Here is a 22,680-nt window from a genome sequence, read left to right on the forward strand (position 1 = left end):
GCTATCTGAATGCCTTGATAAATTCCAAACACCTACTTGGTGCTTAAGAGATACTTGCTGAACTAACGAATATATGCCTGCACGAAGTTGTAGTGCATAAAGCTGAGGTTCTCTGTGGCAGAATCCTCAAGTTGTGACAAGACAAAGGAGGCAAGCTGGAGGCCAGCTGTTGAGCTCTCCATGAGCCGTGTGTCTTGTATAGGCCCAGTTTGAGGGAAGAGCATAAATAATGATATTACTGATCTTCAGCTGAAGCCAGAAGCAACCTTCTGTTATATCTGAATTCAGGGGTTAGCATTTGGGGGCATATATCTACATTTAGATCTAAATTAAGATTTAGATCTAGAACTGTCAAGCCAGCACTTGTTTCCAGGTGTGTGGGGGAGGTTTGTGAACAGTCTGAAGAGCTGGGTTTGGTCTCGGTGTTTGTGAGGCACTGGCAATCGGGACAAAGGGCTCAAACAAGAAGGGTTGCCTCTCCTGGACAGAATCCCTAAATCAAATTCTTCTGAGAGATGAGGGGACAATAGATAATTTATTTTTAGATCATGTGGGATGTAGAAAGTAATGAAATGTCTGTAGTTATGGCTATGGATATTTTATATTTAGATTCTTGTTAGGGATGTGTTTCCACTTTGAGAGTTTCTGATGGCTTCATTCATCACTAAATGTAATTTTTTTCCAGGCTGTGGTTCATGAATCTGAAGGATTGTTGGGGTACATTTACTGTGATTTCTTCCAGAGAGCAGACAAACCACATCAGGTGATGCTTTATGTGACTTTATGTTTCCATAAAAGTCACTTTATGTGGCTCAGTGTTTCCAGGACTCAGTTTCAATTTCCCCATCCAAACAATGAGAGAGATGCCTCAACGGGTTATTGTGAAGAATAAGTGATACAATGATGTGAATCTCAGCCTGTTAGAGAAAATTACTCCAAATTTCCCCCTTTGTGATAGAGTTCATTGCTTCTGAGCGATAAAGACAATAGATATGAGAAGTGTCTCCCCATGTGGAAGGGGTACAGTAAACATTAGCATCCCTCCCCAGAGTAGCTCAGCATCTGTCCCCTTCCTACTTGCTTGTGTACAGTTATCTAGAGTTAGAGCATGTGGATCTAAGCTGGTATAACATCACCTCAATACATATTTATAGAGTGAATGAATGAATGAGTCAACACAAGCACAAGGTGGTACTGGTATTTTAAAAAACTTAAAAATTCTAGCAAAATAAAAAATATTAGGAAAAAGTGCCTATAACAAAATAAATAGAAGAATGGAATTAAGGTAAATTTGAACTGAGATGTCTTGGTGTAACTTTATATTCATTGAAACTGTTTCTTATTCTTCAGATCACCTAATATGCTCTTCTCTGGTTATGGTTTCTGATTCTTCCAGGATTGTCATTTTACAATCCGTGGAGGCAGATTAAAGGAAGATGGAGACTATCAGCTCCCAGTTGTAGTTCTTATGCTGAATCTTCCCCATTCCTCAAGGAATTCACCAACTTTATTAACTCCTGGAATGATGGAAAATCTCTTCCATGAAATGGGACATGCCATGCATTCTATGCTGGGTCGTACTCGTTACCAGCATGTCACTGGTGAGTCAAAAGAGGGGACTTCTGTTTAACAACCATCTTCTAAAAACTGGTGCAAAAGGCACTTTATTTAGAAAAATCTGACCATTTAACATTGTCAGGTGGTTATTTTTTGTAGGTTGCCTCACCTTGTCCTTCTAGTTGTTATTCAACCAGATCATCTGACATCTTTCTGCTTCCTTACTAATGGTTCTGGCTGAGGACTGTCTCACTTGTCTTCTGAGTTTGCACTTTCACATTTTATCTTATTTCATATGGATTCAAAGTTTTTGGCTATATGTGTTGGAATAAGTATGTGTCTCCTTAGTACCTAGCACAGAGTTAGTGAGTAAGTGAAAGGATATTGCCTCTTTTTCTCCAAAATCAGTTAGAATACATACGAAAGCATGTTGAAAAAATATTTTCCTAAGCTTTCCCCCTGTATAAGATGACAGTTTTTCATGCTGGTGTGTGGCCATAGTTGATGATATTATATGCAGACTTTCCTCTTTGTTGTCTCATCTTTGAATCTTAGGCTCACTATCCTATATGGTAAGCTCTAGATCACCTGCTAAATTGCTTTCATTTAGTTATTTATTAACTAACTTTGTTTACGTAATATTTTGGGGGAGAAGAAGATACTTAAAAAGACTATAGATGAGCTGGACAGAATCATAAAATGTCACCAAAAAGTTCTTACAGGATTTGTCGCTTTAAGTTATTTTAAGTTTCAAATACAGCTTTTTTTGCATTGGCTTTCCTATAAGAAGCAAACAATGGTTTTAAAAAAGGTACTTTTAAAACAAATGAAGGGTATGGATAAAGAAAAAGTGGTATCTCTTTATACTATGGAACAGTACTGAGCCATAAAGAATGAAATCTTGCCATTTGCAACAACATAGATGGAGCTAGAGGGTAATATGCTAAGTGAAATAAGTCAGACAGAGAAAGACAAAAAGCAGATGATTTCACTTATTTGTGGAATCTAAAAAACAAATGAACAAACAGACAAAAAGAAACCTACAGGTTTTTAAATACAGAGAACAAACTGGTGGTTGCCAGAGGGGAGGGCATGGGAGGGTGGGCGACATAGGAGAAGGGGATTAAAAGGTGTTAACTTCCAGTTATAAAATAAGTAAGTCAAGGAGATGAAAAGTATAGCATAGGGAATAGAACAAACAAACAAACAAAAGTGAAGGATAAAAGCATTTGGTGGGAGAATTTGGTAAATTAATACAAATGGTATATTAATTGTAAGAATGTTTTAATTTGTGTCTTATGTATAACCCAGAATAGCCAAGGATGGATTTGTTTGTAGAGGGTTTGAGCCATTGCTTTACAAGGTGTTTTATCCAGCTGTGCAAATATTTTGTTTTACTTTTGATATATAGGAAAATATATGGGATTATAATAAACTTTTCTGCAAACGTGCAATAATTTTATAGAAGTAAAATATTGATTTAATGAATTTAATCTTATCATAGTTCATCAGAAGTGCAAATAAAAGTTTTAAAAGAGTACATAAAAAGTAAGATAAATATTGTTGATTTGATTCATGCCAACTCTTCTTCTTTTCCCCCCATTTTAGGGACCAGGTGCCCTACTGACTTTGCTGAGGTTCCGTCTATTCTGATGGAGTACTTTGCAAATGACTATCGAGTGGTTACCCAGTTTGCCAGACATTATCAGACCGGGCAGGTAGGGGAGCTCTACAGTGGTGCAGTTCTCTGCGTGATGGCAGTCAGCTTTCCTGGACTGCTGCGTAACATGCAGCTCCTCAGAACTATCACCCTCTCTCAGCGCCAGAATCCTCCCACCTTATTTTATTTTTTTGCCAACCAGTATGATCACTGTGTTGAGAGATAGCTGCTCTGTATTCTATGCTATGTCCTCACCCTGTTAGTTCTCACAACCATCCCCTGAGGAAAGTGCTCTGTTCCTGTTTTCCAGATGCGGAAACAAGCAGACTCTGTAGAACAGGCTTTCAAACCAGCCTCGCTTCAGAAAAGCCAGTGGGCTTCCCTCTTTCATTTATGCTTCTGAGTGTTTGTTCTCTTGGTTTAAATTTTTCCAGTGTTTTGTAAAGCTGAATGGCCTGGCCATATTTTCCCATCATGGCTTGCACAAGAGGTCTGAAAATTCCTTGGCTTCAGGGTTTCAATTTCAATATTGGATTTAAAATGGAAGTTTAAAGAGTTTAAAGTTTTATAAAGCAGGAAGACAATGAGAGATCTCTTGTAACGAGTTGACCATAACCATGACTATCAGTGTAGTGCAGTGTACTGTCCACATGTACTTTATGAAAGATCTTCTTTCCCTTCTGAGAGAACTCCAATTATATAATATCACATAGGTTAGTGTTTCCCCCCTTAGACTATATCTCCTTGAGTGCAGGTGTGAAATTATAGTCATCTTTGGATCCTCAGCACTTAGAATGCTGCAGTACCTAAGAAGTACTAAAAAGAAATTATAAATGAAGGAATGAATGGAATCAGAAGAAGTGCCAAACCCACCTTTATGTACGACCCTTTTTCTAATGTGATTTGGTCATTTCTGATTTTGGGGCCTTGATTTCATCTAACTGTTCTTGTCAACTGTAGAATAACAGAGGAGTTTCTGGCTAACTAATCTGACATCTTCATCATAATCTATCTCCATTATTAAGGTGACAGAATTGAGATACTAGTGATCCACTGGCCATGTGTCCATTAACGGGGCCAATAATGGAAACATGAGCCATCAAATAATAGCACAGGCTGCCCATGGGTTCACATTTTGGGGGGACCTGACTAAGTCCTTCCTTTGGTGCTTGCTCCCCTGTCCCCCTGCGCCTGTTGTAGGGGAGGAGAGCACACCGCACGTTGGGTCAGAGCTACACACACAGCACACAGGACCATAAAGGAGAGCTGTGAACTTTGCCGGGGGTGCTGGGAGAGGGTATGTGCGGGAAGTGCTGGAGGAGCCAGGTCTGGAAAAAATATCTAAAGGGGGCAGTTTGCCAGTTGGCTCTCAGCAGCCCCTTTCCATCTCATTAAAATATATTTATTGAGAACACGGAGGACATACGTGTCAGGAAGTAGTTATTGAGTTTTATTATGTACCAGGCACTGTTCTCAGCATCTGAGAAATAGCCAGGAGTAAGTGAGACAGTGTTCTAACACTCAAGGTCTTTAAATCTCAGGGGAACTAAGACAGAGCTGAAGACAAGGTTATTCCAGTCCAAAGGAAAAGCCTGTAAAATGGAAAAATCTGAGACCATGGTAAGATTCTGGTAGTGGTAAGAGCAGAAGGAGGAGAAAGGGGAAACAAAAAAAGACACTGGAATGTTCTGGTTTCTAGGGTTCGCTCCCAGTCTCTTTAGTCCTCTTGCGCCTACACACTTTTTAATCCCAACTCATGTACTAGACCACTGTTTGTGACTTGACTAGTTTTTCTTGGCAGTGTTTACACTGAGCTTTGCTATGACACTTCCTCTTGGGAGTTGTGTTTGGTCCTCTTGGCTCTCCGACAACTCTGCCCCAACCCATTTTCTCATTAGCCTTTGGCGGACAGCTTCCTTGGGTTCCATCTTTGAACTCCTGTCCTCGCTCAGCTCTGAGCAGGGCTTAAGTGAGGGCTTGCAAATATGTGGTGAAGTGACGGTGAAGGCCAGAATGAAGGCAATGGCTGTGGGGGGCCTGGAGAAACAGAGTTCAGGAGCTATTGGATACTTCATTGGAAGGATTTGAGGCTAGTTGAATAAGAGAGGTGAGAGAGGGGAATCAAAGATGGAGGCTCCATGAAGAGCGAATTCTGGAAGAAGTCCAAGTTTGAGGAGGGAAGACGCAGTTCTTATTTGGCTGTATCCGTGGGGCTGTTAGTAATACAACTCTGAAATCCAGAATCAAATAGAACCTGCAGCGTGTAGCGGTAGTTGGCATGGAGTTGGCAGTTAAAGTGTGGCCCGTGAGAGAATAGCAGGAGGCATCTGGAGAACCCGCATCACAAGAAAGGGGCTGTTTGAGGAGCTTGGATTTCTAAGGGGATCTAACACTGAGGAGAACACACAGAGGTCAGAGTTACTACAGGAGTGCACCCTGAGCCTCTCAGAGTCATACTTAAATCAAAAAGTGAAATCTTGGCCTGAAATTCGCCACAGCTATTAAAGTCAGTTTAAAAAATGTTATCTATTTACAGAACAATCAGAAGAGCAAAGAAAGGCAAGAGCCACTGCTTGCAGGATAGTGTAATGTCCCAAAAAAGGACAGTTGTTATTTTATTATGGCATTCTTCCATAAGAAGAGCCATTGTTGAACAAGAGAGTTTTAAGAAAACAATATTAAGTCCAAAAATACACTTCATACTAAAGGAAACAGGAAAGAAACAGTAAGCTGCTTTGAATTAATTCAAGTTTCAGACTCACAAGGCATGTCCAGTGGGCTAAAGGGACTTACAGACACAGTCTCTAAAGAATTTAAAATAATTTTGTGATTCCTATGGAGAACAGAAAGAGTGCCAGGAGGCAAGGAATGTGTGAATGCCTTGAGTTTCACAAAGGGCTTGCCTCTTCTTGTCACTAATTAAGATACCAATTGGCTAGATGATTTCATTTTAAGGGCAGTTCTAGCCTTAAGGACAAGGAGTTAATTCCCTAAAATCCAAGGCTTTGTAAATAAAGGACATTAAAGCTTGTAAGAAGAATAACAGGGTTACATCTTTATGCTTCATTTCCTATTCTACTACATATATTAGGAAAGAATTTTTGTTTTACCATCATCTGGTGTATTCCAGAGAACTGTCTGAGTAAGGATAATGTATCAGTGACTTATTAACACCTACAAGTATTTTATCTGAACTGGAGCATGGCATAACCAATGAATTCCTTGTGGTCGAGGAATGAGAAGTATGCTTATCAGATTTGCAGAGGCTGTACAGCTGTCAGAGATAACAAATGCCAGAAGTGCTCATTCCAGATTCAAAACTGTCTTGACAAGCGACAACATCAAAGTTGAAGCAGAATTTCTTGTCAATTAATCTTAAAATTAATAACACAAGTGGAGGAGGAGTACAGACTTGGTAGCAGCTCATGTGAAAAATTCCCAGGTTTTTGGACATGGTAGACTGAACCCAAATCTATAGTCTGATGGGGTTTCCCCACTGATCTCCTTCTGGCTCAGGCTACGTTAGGGACCTGTGCCCTCTGAGGAACTGAAGGTTACTGTCCCTTTTCTCTTCTCAGTGCTCCTTCCTTCCCACCTTGTGCCTAAACCCTTTCCAGTTGCTCCCAGTAAGTGGAAAATTATCTGCCGGTGGCCCCACACTTCTGGAAGCATGGTTCTTATTCTCCCTTAAACACTCTAAGGTGCAACTTATTTTTAGCTGTACTAAAAATAATGTAAAAGTTACCATCTGAACCATGTTCTAGTGTGCCAGTCAGTGGTACGAAGTACATTCTTAATTTTTGCTCCTGTCCCCACCATTCATCTCTAGAACTCTCTTCATCTTCCAAAACTGAAGTTCTGTCCCTGTTAAACAACTCCCCAGATCTTCTCCTCTGGCCTCTGGCAGCCACCTGTCTACCTTCTGTCTCTATGAACTTGACTACTCCAGGTACCTCATATCAGTGGAATCCTGCAGTATTTGTAACTTAGCATAATGTTTTTAAGGCTCATCATGTTGTAGACTCTGTCAGAGTTTCCTTCTTTTTAAAGGCTGAATAACATTCCATTGTATGTATAGATCATATTGTGTGTGTCTCTTCATGCATTGATGGATACTTGGGTTGCTTCTGCCTTTTGACTATTGTAAATAATGCTTCTAGGAACATGGTTTTACAAATGCCTGCTTGAGTCTCTGTTTTCAGTTCTTTTGCATATATACCAAGAACTGAGATTGCTGGCTCTTGTAGAAATTCTATTTCAAATATTTTGTAGAGCCACTACAGAGTTCTCCCCAGTGGCCATATCATTTTACATTCCTACTTTGTGCACTGTTGAGCACAAGGTTCCCATTTTCCACATCCTCGTCAACACTTGTCATTTTCTGGTATTTTGATAGTAGCCATTCTAATGGGTGTGCGGTGGTGTCTCATTGTGGTTTTGATTTTCATTTGCCTAATGACTAATGATGTTGAAGATCTTTTTATGAACTTTTTGACCATTTGGATATCTTCAAAGAAGTGTCAGTTCAAGTCTTTAACTCATACTAAAATTCAGTTGTCTACTTTTTTGGTTGGGGTTTGTAGGAGTTCTTTATGTATTCTTAATGTTACTCCCTGATCAGATATATGATTTGAAAGTATTTTCTTCCATTCTATGGGTTGCCTTTTCAGTCTGTTGATTGTGTCCTTCAATGTACAGTTTTTAATTTTGATATAGTCCAGTTAATCTGCTTTTTCTTTTGTTGGCTATGCTTTTGGTGTCATATCCATGAAATCATTGCCAGGTGTGATGTTATGAAGCTTTTCCCATATGCTTTTTTCTAAGAGTTTTATAGTTTTAGAGTCTTATGTTTAGGTCTTTGATTCATTTTGAATTAATCTTAGTAGATGATGCAACTTTTTCCCTCTTATTTTAGTAATTCTGAAACATCTCTTGTTAGTTATCTATTTATTTAATGGCCCCCCTCCCCATCTATTATAAAATCACAGGTACATTTTTTTTCTTTTTGAACAATCATTGCGTTCCTGGATTCAAGGAAATAAGATAGTCTTAGCCACTACCCCAAAGTTAAAAATGCTAAGCATTTCCATAATGTAATCTAAAAGCCTGATGCTCGACTCTCATCCCTATATATCCACATGAGGAAACTAGGCTGTCTCTAATTTTCAGATTATTTGGAGTACCCAGAGTTTTTCTCATTGTTATTATACAGGCAGGGATGCAGATCAAATACCAATATCACACCACCCTATTTCCCTTCAGCAGTATCTGTCTCTGTCCCTTTTTGTCCATAGTTTCCAACCAATAATCTCTAAACCCCCTTATTCCCCACCTTCCCCCCACACACTTGCATTGTTCCCATTTTTTCCTATAATACCCCCTGTGCATATTATATGGAGCAGGCGGCAAACTCAGTGTATTTCAATCGTACTTGAGTATTTTTGTTCAGTGTGGGATTCCATGTTCGGTAGTAACATTTTTGAGCTAGAAAACATTCTGAGGAGTGGCCTGCTGCACTGGTATAAAATTAGAAACCATTTCATATTAGGAATGGTGTAAGACTAGAAAAAACAAACTGCAGCATGTTGTATAATATCTGAAGGATGCCATGTCAGAGTAGAAAATGTAAATGTTCTACGTCATTCCAGAAAAAAACCAATGGTACTGGTAAAATAGTGGATGGGGATTATAATGGAGCTGGTTTCTGTTCAGTAGATCTTCTCATGAGTGATTAGAAAGGAAAAGCCTCTGAAAGTAATAAACTTTTAATTTAATACTTAATGTTGCAAAATTACATTTATAGAATGAGCAGCTGTGAAACCGCCATCCAACTTAAAAAGTAAAACATTACCATATGCTCCTGTCTGGAAGGACAGCCCTGAATTCTCACTAATTTTTGCTTTAAAATATTTTTTTGCCGCATGAGTTATTTATTCTTAAGCAGTATGGTGTTTAGTTTTGTTTTTGAGCTGTGCAAAAGTGGTATTACACTGTTTGTAATCTGCGATTTTCTTTCTCCAGTTAAATGCCTGAGGTTCCTCAGGGGTGCCCTGTAGCTCCAGTGTATTTACTTTCAATTCAGTATAACATCTCATCATTTCTGAGGTCATTCTTCTGTTGCTGGGCACATGGCTTCTTCCAGGTTCTTGCTAGTTCACACAATTCTGCTGTGAGCAATTTTATACCTTGTATTTTCATGTGGAAGCCTGGAATTGCTGGATTTATAGGGGATGTCTGTTTTTAAGTTTATGTGATAATGCCAAATTGCTTTTCAAAATACTTGTACTTATTTGCCCTCCTCCCAACAATGGTTGCCATCACACCACAGCCTCATCCACATCTGATATTGTCAGAGTCTGAATTTTGCCAATTTTGTAGTTAAGAAATGCAATGCTCTTGTGGTCTTCATTGGCAACAGTGTTCCATGGCTACTTTGAAAGTTGAACAGCTTTTCATGGTTTGTTTGTTTTGCTTTTCATGTTTTTATTGTTTGTTTTTGTTTGCTGTCGTACATTTTTCTATGTGATGGTTTACTTTTGTCTTATTGATTTCTCCTTCTTGATATGATAGAACAATAACCCTGTGTTTCTCAGTTTATGGCTTGTCTTTTCACTTTCTTTAGGGTATCTTTTGATGGATTTAATTCCTTCATTTTAATATTGTTGAATTGAGCAATCTTTTCTTTATAGTCAGTACTTTTTAGATCTTATTTGAGACATATTTGTTTCCTTAAAAGCCATAAAGATATTCTGCTGTTTTCTTCTGAAAATTTTAATGCTTTTTCTTTATTTTTAGGTCTTTATAATCAAATTATAAATCTGTCTGTATTTAGTATAAGGTCGACTCCAATTCCTTTCTTCTCTGTGGATAGCTATCGTTCCAGCACCATTTGTTCTTGCTCCAAAGATCCATCATGAAGCATGTACCCACTATATGCAATGATCTGTTTATGGGATTTTTCTTTTATTTCATTGTTTACATTGTCTGCCCTGATACCATGCTGTTTTATTTTTTTAAAAGATTTTATTTATTTGACAGAGAGAAACACAGTGAGAGAGGAAACACAAGCAGAGGGAGTGGGAAAGGGAGAAGCAGGCTTCCTGCTGAGCAGGGAGCCTGATGTGGGGTTTGATCCCCGGACCCCGGGATCATGACCTGAGCCAAAGGCTGCTGCTTAACAACTGAGCCACCCAGGCGCCCCCCATGCTGTTTTATTATGGCAGCTTCACCAAAGCTTTCCCCATTTTCTCTTCAGAAATTTCTTGTCTATTCTTGGGTTTTTGTGTTTATTCATATACATTTAGAACTAACTTACCTATATAAAAAAATGAGAAGAGTTGGTTCGATTATTAAATCTATGGATCAATTTGGAGAGAACTGGTATCTCTCCATATTGATCTTCCAGTGCATGACTCTGATGTTTCTCCATTTGTTAGGTGCTTTAAGTCTTTTAATAAAATTAAAATTTTTTTTCCTAAGGCGCAACTTTTGCTGCACTTAATCTTAGATGCCCTACCTTTTGATACTATTATAAATAGTATATTTTTAAAATTATATTTCTAATTGTTGCTAGTGTTTAAAGGAACTATTTATCCTTTTTTCATATATAGATTTCATTTCCACTTTGCTAAACTTTCTTTTTATTTTGCGTAACTTTTCAGTAGAACTTGTAACCTTTTTTAACCAGTTACTTCTGCAAACAGAACAATTTTATTTTTCCTTTTCAACTCCTTTATCTTTTTATTTCTCTTTCTTGCCTTGTTTCACTTACCAGAATCTTCAGAACAGTGTTGAATTGAAGCTTTTATATGGGCATTATTTGTCTTTATCCTGGTTTCTAAAGGAAATGTTTTCACTGTTTTACCACAAAGATATTTGTTGTAGATTTGGTGGAAATCTCAGGAAAAGGAAATTCCCTCCTATTTCTGGTTCCTTTTTTTTTTTTTTTAAATCACTAGTGGGTATTGCATTTTATCAGATTGTGTGTGTGTGTGTGTGTGTGTGTGTGCGCGCGTGTGTGCACGTGCATCTTCTCAGGTAATTGGGCTGTTCTTTTAATTTAATGTAGTGAACGCTGATGTTAATGTTAAGCCATTTTTGTACTGCAGGATTAAGTAGGCTTAGTTCTGAATTATTATTATTTTTAATACAGTGCTAGCTTCAGTTTGCTAATGTTTTTATACAGAGGACTTTTGCATCTGTATTTATGAGAGAGTGACTTGTGATTTTTCTTTGTCCTCTTGTTCTTTACTTTGTTAGTATTAAGAATATGCCATTTCGTAAAATGAGTTTCCGAATGTTCCTTTTTTCCCCTTTCTGTTCCTTAGAAGTGCTTTTATACAATTGTAATAATCTGTTTCTTGAAACTTTGTCAGAATTCATCTATAAAATCATTCAGGGTCTATTATTTTCTCTGTGGGAAGATTTTTTAAACGACTGATTTCTTAGTAGTTCCAGGAGTCTTTGGGCCTTCTTTTCTTCTTAAGTAAGCTTTACTAAGTTGTAATTTTCTAGAAATTTACCCATTTAATCCAAGTTTTCAAGTTTATTGGCATAAGCCAATTTACAGCATTCTTTTATCCTTCAAATCCTGCTAAATGTGTAGTTATATCCTTTTCATTCCTAATATCATCCTCTCATTTTTTCTCTCTTAATCTAGGCCGAGGTTTGTCTTTTTAGTATTTTCAAAGAACTTAGGCACATTTTATTTATCCTCTATATTGTTCATTTTAGTTCACTTAGTTTCTGTTTCTGTTTTTATTATTATTCTCTCCTTCCTCCTATGTTTGTATCCCTCAATTAAGCTAGCTGGACACTGAACTAATTCAGTTTCAGTATTACCTAACATATCTGTTCGAATTTTAATGCTATAATTTTAAATTGTACTGGTGCGTGCTTTAGCTGCATGCCATGCTTTTCATAGAAAATATTTCTAATGTTGCTAATTTCCATTGTAATTTTCCCTTTGACCACCGAGTTGTTAGAAATACAGCTTAAAAGTTTTAAACTGTGCAGAGGACTTATTTATGTTTTTCTTATTAATAGCTAAGTAGTCTACCCAGTATTGGTTCTTTGTAGGTTGTTGGTATTTTATGGCTTCATGAGCCGCCAGTTTTTTGGGAATGTTGTGTTTGTGCTTCATTTCAGTACATTGTGTATTTTCTAATCGTTGGGTCTGGGGTTGCATACGAATCTGTTGTTAAGTCAATCTTGTAATTGTGTTCAGATTTTTAAATTTTTTTGAACTAGCAAAAAGCTGTGAGAGGTGGAAATCTTCCAGTATGATGGATAGATAATTTTTTCACCTTAGTTTTACCTAATTTTTTTTTTAAATTTGGACTTTATTTATTTAGTTTTTGGTTTCCAGCAACACTGAGGAGATGGTGCAAAGATTTCCCATATACCCCCTGCGCCCACACAGGTGCAGCCTCCCCCATTACCAACATCCCCCAGCAGGGTGGTGCGTTTGTTACAGTTGATGACCCTGCACCGACATATCCTCATCACCCCAAGTCCATAGTTTACATTAGGGTTCACCCTTGGCATCATACGTCCTGTGAGTCTAGACAAATATATAATGGCAGGTATCCATCATGATGGCATCATACCCAGTATTTTCACTGCCTTACACATTTTTCTCTCTTTTTTAACTCCATGTATTTTGAGTAAATTTTTTTAGAGGCATAAACAGAGTTCTTCTCTTAATCTTTATAATGGTTCATCTTAAAGTCTATTTTTTCTGATAATTTTGCAACCTAGTTGTGTCCTATGAGGGACAGCTGGCTGGCTCACTCAGCAGAGCATGTGACTCTTGGTCTTGGGGTTGTGAGTTCAAGCTCCATGTTGGGGATAGAGATGACTTAAAGATAAGGTCTTTACAAGAAAGAAAAATATGGGTGGGGGCGCCTGGATGGCTCAGTCTGTTGAGCATCTGGCTTTGGCTTAAGTCATGATCTCAGGGTCCTGGGATCGAGCCCCGCGTTGGTCTCTCCACTGACCACGTTGGAGTCTCTTTGTCCTTCCACCCCTCTGCTTGCTTGTGTTTTCTCTCTCTCTCTCTCAAATGAATACATAAAATCTTTTTAAAAAAGAAAAATATAGTCATTTGATTTTTGAGAGAACCTACAGTTTTTGTACAATTTTGTCCATTAGCCACCACTAAAATGCTTGTTGCTCTAGTTATATTTCTCACAAAATATTTATCAGACAGCAAATAATAGGAATGAACGTTTATTATTTTATATGTTTTTCTGATTTAATCCTATCTAGCAATGAAGTAGGTACATGGTTATCCACGCTTTATAGAAACTGACTTATGTTAAGCAATTTGCCCATAGGTCACAAAGTAGTAACATGGGATTTGGTCTTTTAGTTTCTATTTGTGATTTATTAATAGATCTATTAGTTTTACATCACAGCTTTCATAAAGTTCTGTCAGTTGCTCAAATCAATATTACAACATGTGGTGGTTTTCTCTTTCTAGATTTTACTCTGGTAGGAAATGGTTTATATTTCTTTTACAATATGTCTCAAAAAAATCACAGACCTATTTCCATTGTAAGTGTTGTTTTTAGAACAGTAGAATTCTAGTGCTTTCATTTTAGAACTGTTCTGTGCTGCGTCATTATAAGATTTAGTTTGTTCCCCTGGTTTGTGAAAGTCAGCCCAAGGCTAAAATTGCTTAACATTTATTTCCAAGGAGACAGATAGGCTTGTAATAAATCTTCTCCTGTCACTCTCTCTCAGGAGATATGGAACAAGGATTGAAGGTAAAAATTATAGAGCAACTGGAACTAGATTAGTTTTGGCAGGTTTAAGTTGTTTTGAAACTTTTCTTATTTTCAGCTTTAATGCTTCTCAATTATGTCTAGACAAGAACATTGAATTGGGAGGTGGAGACGGGTCTGACCTTGGCCCCCCCACCACACACAGTTGACCTCCGATCTGTCACTGAACTTGCCTGAGACTTTTCTGCTCTTTCATATAAAATAAAGATGCAAATTTAGAAGTTGAAAATTAATGCCTCCATACTTACCTCAAAAACTGTAGTTTTTATATGTATGTAATGTATGCAAACTGTGAGCACGGTCTTACTGGAATTTTTTTTATCACACCTTAACTGAGTTAAACATAAAAACATGTTTCACTGGACCCTGTAAAAGTCAAAATACTTCTCTCTGTTTCTCTGAACCATCAGTGAGTCTGTGATAACATGTAAGCATTTCTAAAGGTTCTTTTTTCTCATTTCATCTTAGTTTGTCAGAAAACACCACTGTAAGTCATAGAGGTTAAAAGCAATCTTATTTTCTGTGGATTTAGATCTGACATTTTTTTCTCTTTGGGACGAGGCAGCTTTTCCATTATATTGATTATGTGCCATATGGATTATGGGATAATAGCAAAACAGACTAGTTGATACATGCTGAATCCAGTTGTTTTCCCATTATAGACACGTGCAGAGATTTAGTGCTTGGGGTGGTATGGGATCAAGCTGCCGACTTGTAGCCTGGATGGCTTTGATGCTCGGCTTTCTGCCTCTGAAGGCTTCTCTTGTTCTGGATGACCATGTCTCAACAAGTTTATGTCATTAGATCCATCGTGTTCCCAAAGGATATCAGCGGTGGGGGTTCTTTGCTTCGGAAAGAGTTGAATTTATTACCAGAGAATGTCTTAGCTTTTAATATTTATGCAGCTTTTACCATAATAAATTTTCTAAATGGCCATAAGTAAGATATTTTATCACAGTGACTTGGTTCTGGAAGAATTTGATGCCAAAACTTTTAACAAGACATGATTTAAATTAAACTGGTGTGATTGTGAAGTGATAGAAAATGTCTGGCAAATGCATGAGGTTACATGCTTACAAGTTGAGCTCATGGGGAAACATTCAGAGAATTCAAGTAATGCCAAGTTCCCTAAAACATTTGCATTTTTTGATGATATTCTGAAACCTTCCAAAAATGTTGTGCTTTTTTTTAATATAACAGAAAAGCTATTATTATTTTAACGGTTTTGTTCCTGTGTTTGGTCAGCCCATGGCGTAGCTTATGTCTATCCCAAGAATCCAGCAAACACTTCCTTCCTTGGGGAGGCAGTGTCCATAGGCTCTGTACAGCTAGCTGTGTTTGACTCACATGAAGCTCTCAAGGAAGTTAGTTGTTAACGGGACAGTGATGTAACCTAGTGTCTAGCCAAAACACTTTTAAGAAGGAAGGGGGGTGCCGTTATTAATTATTCTGAACTAGTCCCTAACCTGGGACTGCCAGGCCCACCCGAATGTGTGGTCCCCCTCGCCATGACAGCCCTTAACGAGACAGATGTGTTAGATGTAGGGACTCGAAGTTCATCCAGCTTAATCCTTTTCACAAGGTGACTGACTATTACCACAATGAATCTTTATATGAATTTTTTGCAGTGGCATTTTTTGATCCTCATTTTACAGTTGAGAAAACATGATACCAAGAGACTTGCCTGCCATCCCAAAGCAAGTGAGTCGTCATAGAAAACCCAAGCTGAAAAAAAAAAAAGAAAGAAAACCCAAGCTGCCTGACCTCAGATGCAGTCCTCTGTCTTTCTTGTGGTGCTCCCTTCCTACAGTTCTACCTGTAAAATCAGGATGATTTAATTTTGCTCACCTTTGTTATTCGAGCACTTGTGATGCTTATGTTTTTCTAAGCCCGGATATCTCAAACTTTACCGTGCATGAAATCACCTGGGGATCTGGTTAAAATGTAGATTCTGACTCAGTGGGTATGGAGCACCCAGGATTTTATATTTCTGAGAATTTCCCAGATGATGCTGAGACTGCTGGGTTTTACTTGTTTTGGACTCCATGTAGTTGGGTAATTATTGTCCTTATTGTTCATATTTTAATTATAAGCAGGGAATCAGACTTTATTTTCTTGATAGAAGAAAGAATCAATTTTGTGGTCTTTTGTTTTGTCTTTTTGGCCACAGTTGTGTTCTGGCATTTAAAAAAGAAGAATTGCGTGCTAGGAGTGGGTTCTAGTACAGCCGTGTGCTTTGGGTGCGCAGAGAAGGATGGGGCTTCTGGTCTCTTGGGTGTTTTTAAGGGACCTTTCACACCACAATGGCTATGCCTCAGAGTCGGTTGGGGCTCCAGAAACTTAAACCGAAACCACCAGATGCAGCAATAGTGCATAATAAATGAACAGAATACTAGAAATAGGAACCACTACTCTATGCGGAGCAGAATGGCTTGGGACAGTGGAGTCTACCAGCCTCTGAGACTGAGGCTAGGACCCTGTAGTTTACAGAGCTCCCGAAAAGGGAGGGGACCCAAGAGGGTTGCCTCATATTGGATTATTAAAATAAATTAGGTCACGGCAGTTAATTATTGGCATATCATATTCCCGTTGTAGAAACAACTCTACCTTTTTCCTATTTAGCAATGTGGGGTGAAAACCACAGTGTCTTTCTATATTTTATAGCTTTGAAATACCAGCACTCTAATAATACAGGAGATACAATTAATTGTTAGAGTAATTGTCTTTCAGATGCTTTAGATAATTGCTGCCTTATAATTTCCTCCATTGCTCTATCCATACCTCTTTTGTGGTTCTTGAGGCATTTTCCCTCGCATTGTTCGGTTTCAACATACATTCCTTTTCCTGTCCATGGCAACAGGAGTAGGCAGGAATCATTGTTATATTAACCAGCAGCTTGTTCGCGCCCCTTGCACACAGTGGGGTGCTTCGTGAAGATGAGCCCAGCGGGCCTCCCTGACAAACCTACTTGCCTCCAATCGGCAGAGCCTCGGCTCAGTGCACAAAGGAGTGAGCCAGCATCAAACCAAGGTTATTTCAGACCCAGCAGCCTTCTACAGAGACAGAAACCTGCTCTGCCCTCCCCCCAACGAAACTACAGGTTTGTAAAAGAAACTCAGGCTAGGGCATACATTATCTGACATATAAAGTTCATTCAGTAAATTACTTTGGAAATAAATCTGCATTCGTGTTCTCACACTTTGTTCAAAATAGTCTGCCCTTGGTGAGGGATCCAGATTGCTTCAGAAAACTGTGTCTGAACAGCTCCATACTGAGATCATTTTGTAGGGTTGCAGACTGCTAAGTTTTGTTAAGGGTATAACTAGAGGCACTATTGTATTTAACTGAGATGGCCCTTTGAAAACAATATTGATAGCTAGGACATACCCGAAAAAGAACAAAATGGAAATTTGCCTCTTTTTGCTGTAGAAAAAGAATTTTGCCGGGAACAAATGTGGGATGTGGGGCTGTGATTATTTGGCATTTCCAGTGTAGACTCAACTTGTGTGAGGCTGGCCTGTCTTCTGTCTGCAGCCTGGCAGAGAACAGCAGGTGACTAGAGCGGAGAAGCCAGAGGAACTTTGGAACATGCTATTGCAGTGAGGAGGCTAGAGAAAAGTGTCCTTTTGGAACTCAGCCTGTTTGTTTCCTGACCGTAAAGGAAAGCATGTTAGCTTATTCTCTTTCGTTTGCTCCATCAGCTCTCATGGGTTAGAAAAGACTGCTCTGGCCAAGGCACTGAACAGGTGGGGCCAAGGAAGCAGCTGGGGCATCCTGGAGACCCGTTTCCAGAAAACCTGGGGAGCCTGCTGGCCTCTGGAGAGGAGAGTGCCAAGATGGGATTTAAAGAGCTGAAAAGAAGCTTTCTGAAGAAAGTGGGTAAATTTAGGGTCAGAGAGAAATGCAAAGATTAGTGAGAATGATACAATTGTATTTGAACATTTTTAAAAAGAAATTTTATTCATAATAATTTTTCTTGTATTTACAGTTCACCTTTAATTTCCTTAGCAAATTATTTCTCAATTAGTGTCCTATATATTGAATCACTTGATTCTATAAAGATATATTATGGTGTGGAAGCATGTTTTGTGCTTAAATAACTTTGGGAAATAAGTGTAGAAATTAATTAAGGTTTCTGCACTTCAGAAGGTAGGACTACTCATAACTTTAAATATCCTAACTTGATCTGGGTATCTCCAGGAAAGAAATTAATTTTGGGGAATCTCATGGACAAACCTGACCTGCTTTTATTGCTGTATCTTCTACCACAAGGCAGGGTCCCCCCTCAGGAAACAGGGGCATGGGAGTCAGCCAGCAGCCAATGGAGGCCAAGTTACTTCAGACCCAGTTGGGTTCCACAGATATAGAATGAGGAATGTAGAGGAGTCTCTCACTTATTTGATTATTTAACCCGTTATTAATGACACACTTACAAATCTCTTCAGGAAATACACAGTAGTGTCTGTGGAGTACTTTGAATGAAAAACTTTATTTTTGGTCTACCTGTTTTCTTTTCAGTGGAAAGTTCACTTTCCACAAAATATATGCTACACAGGGATTCATTGTTTTCTGTCTCCAGCTTTGGGATTGCATACTTCGGAATTGAGTGTATTCTGGATTTTAGAAAAGTAAAATGGTTTATATATTGTATATTTTGAATTTAAAAAACTAGTGGGTTCTGACAGAGTACCTTGTCGTCAAAGGAGTTCATGTTTCTGCATATTTTCCAAGTGGGATTAACACTTCGCAGACTTCACTTTTGTTCAGGCCACGTTTTGCCATTTGTGAAAATCTTTCAGTTCAGACCTTTCTGGATTATGGAATCCCAGATAAAGGAACTAGATCTGTATTCATAGCAGTTTGAATAGGCACCTTATTGAGTTTCTCTCTCTGACTAGAGCTTAATTTGTGACCCAGCTGTGAAGATGAATGGAAGCATGAGACACGTATGTTTATGTGTCTAACTTCCATTCTGACCTCATTTTATTTTCCTGCCTTCATTTTCCTATCTCTACTTTAATCATCTATTAATTGCATGCCAATTAATATTGACTAGAAATTTTATTATTACCACTAATCCTTTTTTTGGGAAGAACTTGTATTTTTTTTTAAAGATTTATTTATTTATTTGAGAGAGAGAGAGTGAGTGAGCAAGCATGCTGGGGGGGAGGGGCAGACGGAGAGGAGAGAGAGACTCAAGCAGACCCTGCACTGAGGACAGAGCCCCACATGGGGCTCAGTCTCATGACCCTGAGATCAGGACCTGAGCCAAAATCAAGAATCTGTGCTCAACCAACTGTGCCACCCGGGCACCTCCCCACTTAGGGTATTGATAAAACAAATTTTGCAAAGAGTTACTTTCACCATCAAGCCATAGTATAGTTGAATTGTAAGATTGAATTTGGAGGGGTACTTAAATAAATGAAAATAAATTTAAAAGCCTGAAGTTACACAGCTACAACGGACAGCACAGATTTTACTCTTGGGAAGCAGGTATCGAAATTGTCATTCTTTTGAGGGCAAGAGATGATGGTTTCTTTCTTCTTCCCATGGTTCCTAGAATGGTACCTTATACTAAGGATTTATTGAGTGAATGCATGAATAATTGTTGGTGCTTTTAGTATACATTGAGATAATGTATTCTTGTATTTCACCATTTCATTCCTTTGAAAGCATATGAATGCGAATTACATGCATATCTAACCCTCATTCACTGTTGACTACTTGTCTTATTTAAATATGAGGTAAGAAAACTCACAAATGAATTGAAAATGTATAAAGATTGCATATGTGCACAGCCTTGTCAGCACAGTTTGATCATTTTGGTCAACCAAAAGGAGATAGTGCTTTATATCTCTGGCACTTTATTCTTTAAGCCTATAGGAGCTGAGATAATGAAAAGTGTCTTCTCTTCCTCCCATTGGTAATTTAAAAATAATAATGACAGGGTCTCCTAGAATGTAAGTTCCTTGAGAACTGGGATTTTTATCAGTTTTATTCACTGATATATCAACTTTGCCTGTCACATGACAGGCCGTGAATAAATATTTGTTGAGTGAACTATCTTTTGGCTAAAGCGCACTAACTCTCCTAGATGCCTGCTTGATGGTATGAAAATCAACTCTCCTAGCACAACTGCCAGTGCTCTGCGGGTTTCTTCATGATAATCTTTAATGATGTCTGAGTCCTGACTTAATGGAGAGTGGTTCACTCCTTACAAACCTTTCTGCCTTTCTTTTTCCTTTGGAAGCTAAAAGCCTAAGTAGTTGTACAGATGAAAGTCTGAACCATTGGGCATGTGGAAAGCTGGAAAGAGCACTGCTCTCAAGTTAACTACAGGAAAAAGATAAAACCCTAACTTTTCTTGAGCTTCTAAGAACATTGAGGTCCTAGGCCCATGAGATTGTCTGAGTGGCAAAGCATGTTGGAAGGCCTGGCTGCCATGCAGAAGGGGAAAGATAAATTAGAGAACATTTTAATAAATTGTCGGAGGCCAAGTGTGGGCTGCCCTATCAGTCTGGCATAGCTGCGGTGTTTGCACTCACCTGGAGGCTCTTTTCCGTCAGCCTTCACCAGGTACGAAGGAGAAGTCCTGGTCGCAGGGTGGGAGACTGCATGGGGCCCTCCCCAGTGTTGCCGGCCTACAGGAGGTGATTGGCTGCTACACAGGAACAGCACAAAACCCAGCCTCCTTGCTCAGAAGTAAAGGAATCCCTAGAGTCAGACCCAGGGACTTTAACTACTAACTAGAATAAATTCAAAGTAACTATCAGATGGGGATTTAAATAACTCTGTTAAAGGAAAAAGTGGACAACATACTCGAGCAGATGAAGCAAAAGATGGAAACTATGAGAGACACTCAAATGGAAATGCAGGAAATAATGCCATGGTATCATAGAAGAATTCCTTTGAGGGGCTCATCAGTACACTTGACACAGCTGAAGAAAGAATGTGAGCTCAGTGTACTTGAAGGCAGGTCAGTGGAAATTACCCAAACCAAAATACAAAGAGGGAGAAAAAAGTAGGGTCAGGGGCAGAGCAGAGCATGAGTGTCCAAGAACTTTGGGGCAAACGGAGTTGCACAAAGAAGAAGAGAGAGGTAATAAGGCAGAAGAACTGTTTGAAGGCATAATGGCTGAGAATTTGCCAAAAATCATGAAAATCCAGCCAGAGATCCAAGATGCTTCAAGAACCCCAAGCAGGATAAATAACAAAAGAACACACTCATAGTCCAAGATAAAGAAAAAACCCTGAAGGCAGCCAGAGGGCAGGGGAGTGGAGAAGGGAGTGGGGGGGTGGCAAGCGGAGGCACAGAGAATCGGATAGAATTCACAGCAGACTTGTTGTCATAAACTGAAAGTTTGAAATATCAAGATCCATATAGCATGAGATACATTTGATTAAAATGTCACCAGAAAGGGAACATTCTCTAAGTAAGAACTGGACTCTGCAGATGAAGAACTGACTCACTTTTGATAACCAATTCTACCTAAAATGAGAGAAAAATCTTTTCAGATGTGAGTTAATAGCCAAGTTTTGTGGCAGGTATTGAACTATGGAAGAGAGAATAATAACATGTTAGTTGATGTAATTGTTCTAAAAACCTTAAAATAATCACCATGATGGAGAAAGGATCCTCTTCTAAAGCTGGACCACTTGAGGAGGCACATGTATTTCATTATGCTTATTTGGCTATTATGCAAATGAAGAAAACTATAAATAGGAACCTTTGAAAGTACATTTCCTTATTAAGAGCTTGATTGTTAGGTGCTATGTAGAACTGTTGAGCTATAATTTCTGTCTCCTAAGAATTTATAAATCTAAAACAGACCATATTTGCTGAATATGTAGCTAAAACAGTAAAATGTAAGTAAAGTTTGTCAAAGTCAATGATTATTGTATTACACAGGGCAACTGTAATAGTAAATTATAGTAGCTACCATTTACTCAGCATCTACTCTGTTGAACCTGACATAATATGTTTTAAAAATACATTCTGGTCAATTCTCATCTAATTCTGTAAAAAGATAATACATTTTGTCAACGAGGAAAGTGTGTCTTGGAGACGTTCAGTACATTGCCTGACATTATGCCGCCAAATTGGTAAGTGGCACAGTTAGGATTCAGACTTGGTTTAGTCTGGCCTCAAAACCTGTTCTCTTTCCTTTACATGCCAGTGAAGCATAATAATGGAAGTTCACAGTCAGAAGGGTGTTGGTTTAAGGCTCTCAGTTCTCCTTTGGAGGGTCCAAGAAGAAGGTTCCTGGAAGGAATGGTATTTCTGGATTTTTGGGATGATATGAAGTAGCCATTTCAGCAGACAGAAGTTAAGGATCCTGGAAACAGCCTGAAAGGCCCAAGACAGCTGTCCAGCTGTGTCATTTCTTATGCCATCATTCTTCACCCTAGTCATTTGAATTTTATTCTTGATTTACAACATTCTTAGTCTGCAAGTAGGATTCCTCTTAATCTTGAATGAATATGGCGGTGTCCAGATCCCAAGGAGAACTGAGAATGATATGCCATGTCAGGATAGGCGCCTTAGTGAAGTGTTTTGCACTGTGGAAGTTACGAAGATTGAAATAGTCTGATAAAAAAATGCTGATGATATGGTGAAAGAGTTATTACTTCTGATGCCATGAACTTTGATGAATTTTCAATTTAATGTAATGAAAA

General features: G+C 38.5%; 1 protein-coding gene across 1 annotated transcript in view; it reads left to right on the forward strand.

Annotated features, from left to right (window-relative positions):
- The window catches only part of LOC111159900 (mitochondrial intermediate peptidase), a 175,389-nt gene that overhangs the window by 63,809 nt on the left and 88,900 nt on the right, over window positions 1–22,680 (forward strand). Inside the window, exons 12-14 of the mRNA XM_022522575.1 lie at window positions 686–763; window positions 1,397–1,601; window positions 3,166–3,275. Coding sequence (XP_022378283.1) covers window positions 686–763; window positions 1,397–1,601; window positions 3,166–3,275 — 393 coding nt within the window. The remainder of the gene's footprint in view (window positions 1–685; window positions 764–1,396; window positions 1,602–3,165; window positions 3,276–22,680) is intronic.

Source organism: Enhydra lutris, unplaced genomic scaffold, assembly GCF_002288905.1.
Source record: "Enhydra lutris kenyoni isolate GAN:26980312 unplaced genomic scaffold, ASM228890v2 scaffoldscaffold71, whole genome shotgun sequence".
In the NCBI taxonomy this organism is placed as follows: Eukaryota; Metazoa; Chordata; class Mammalia; order Carnivora; family Mustelidae; genus Enhydra; species Enhydra lutris.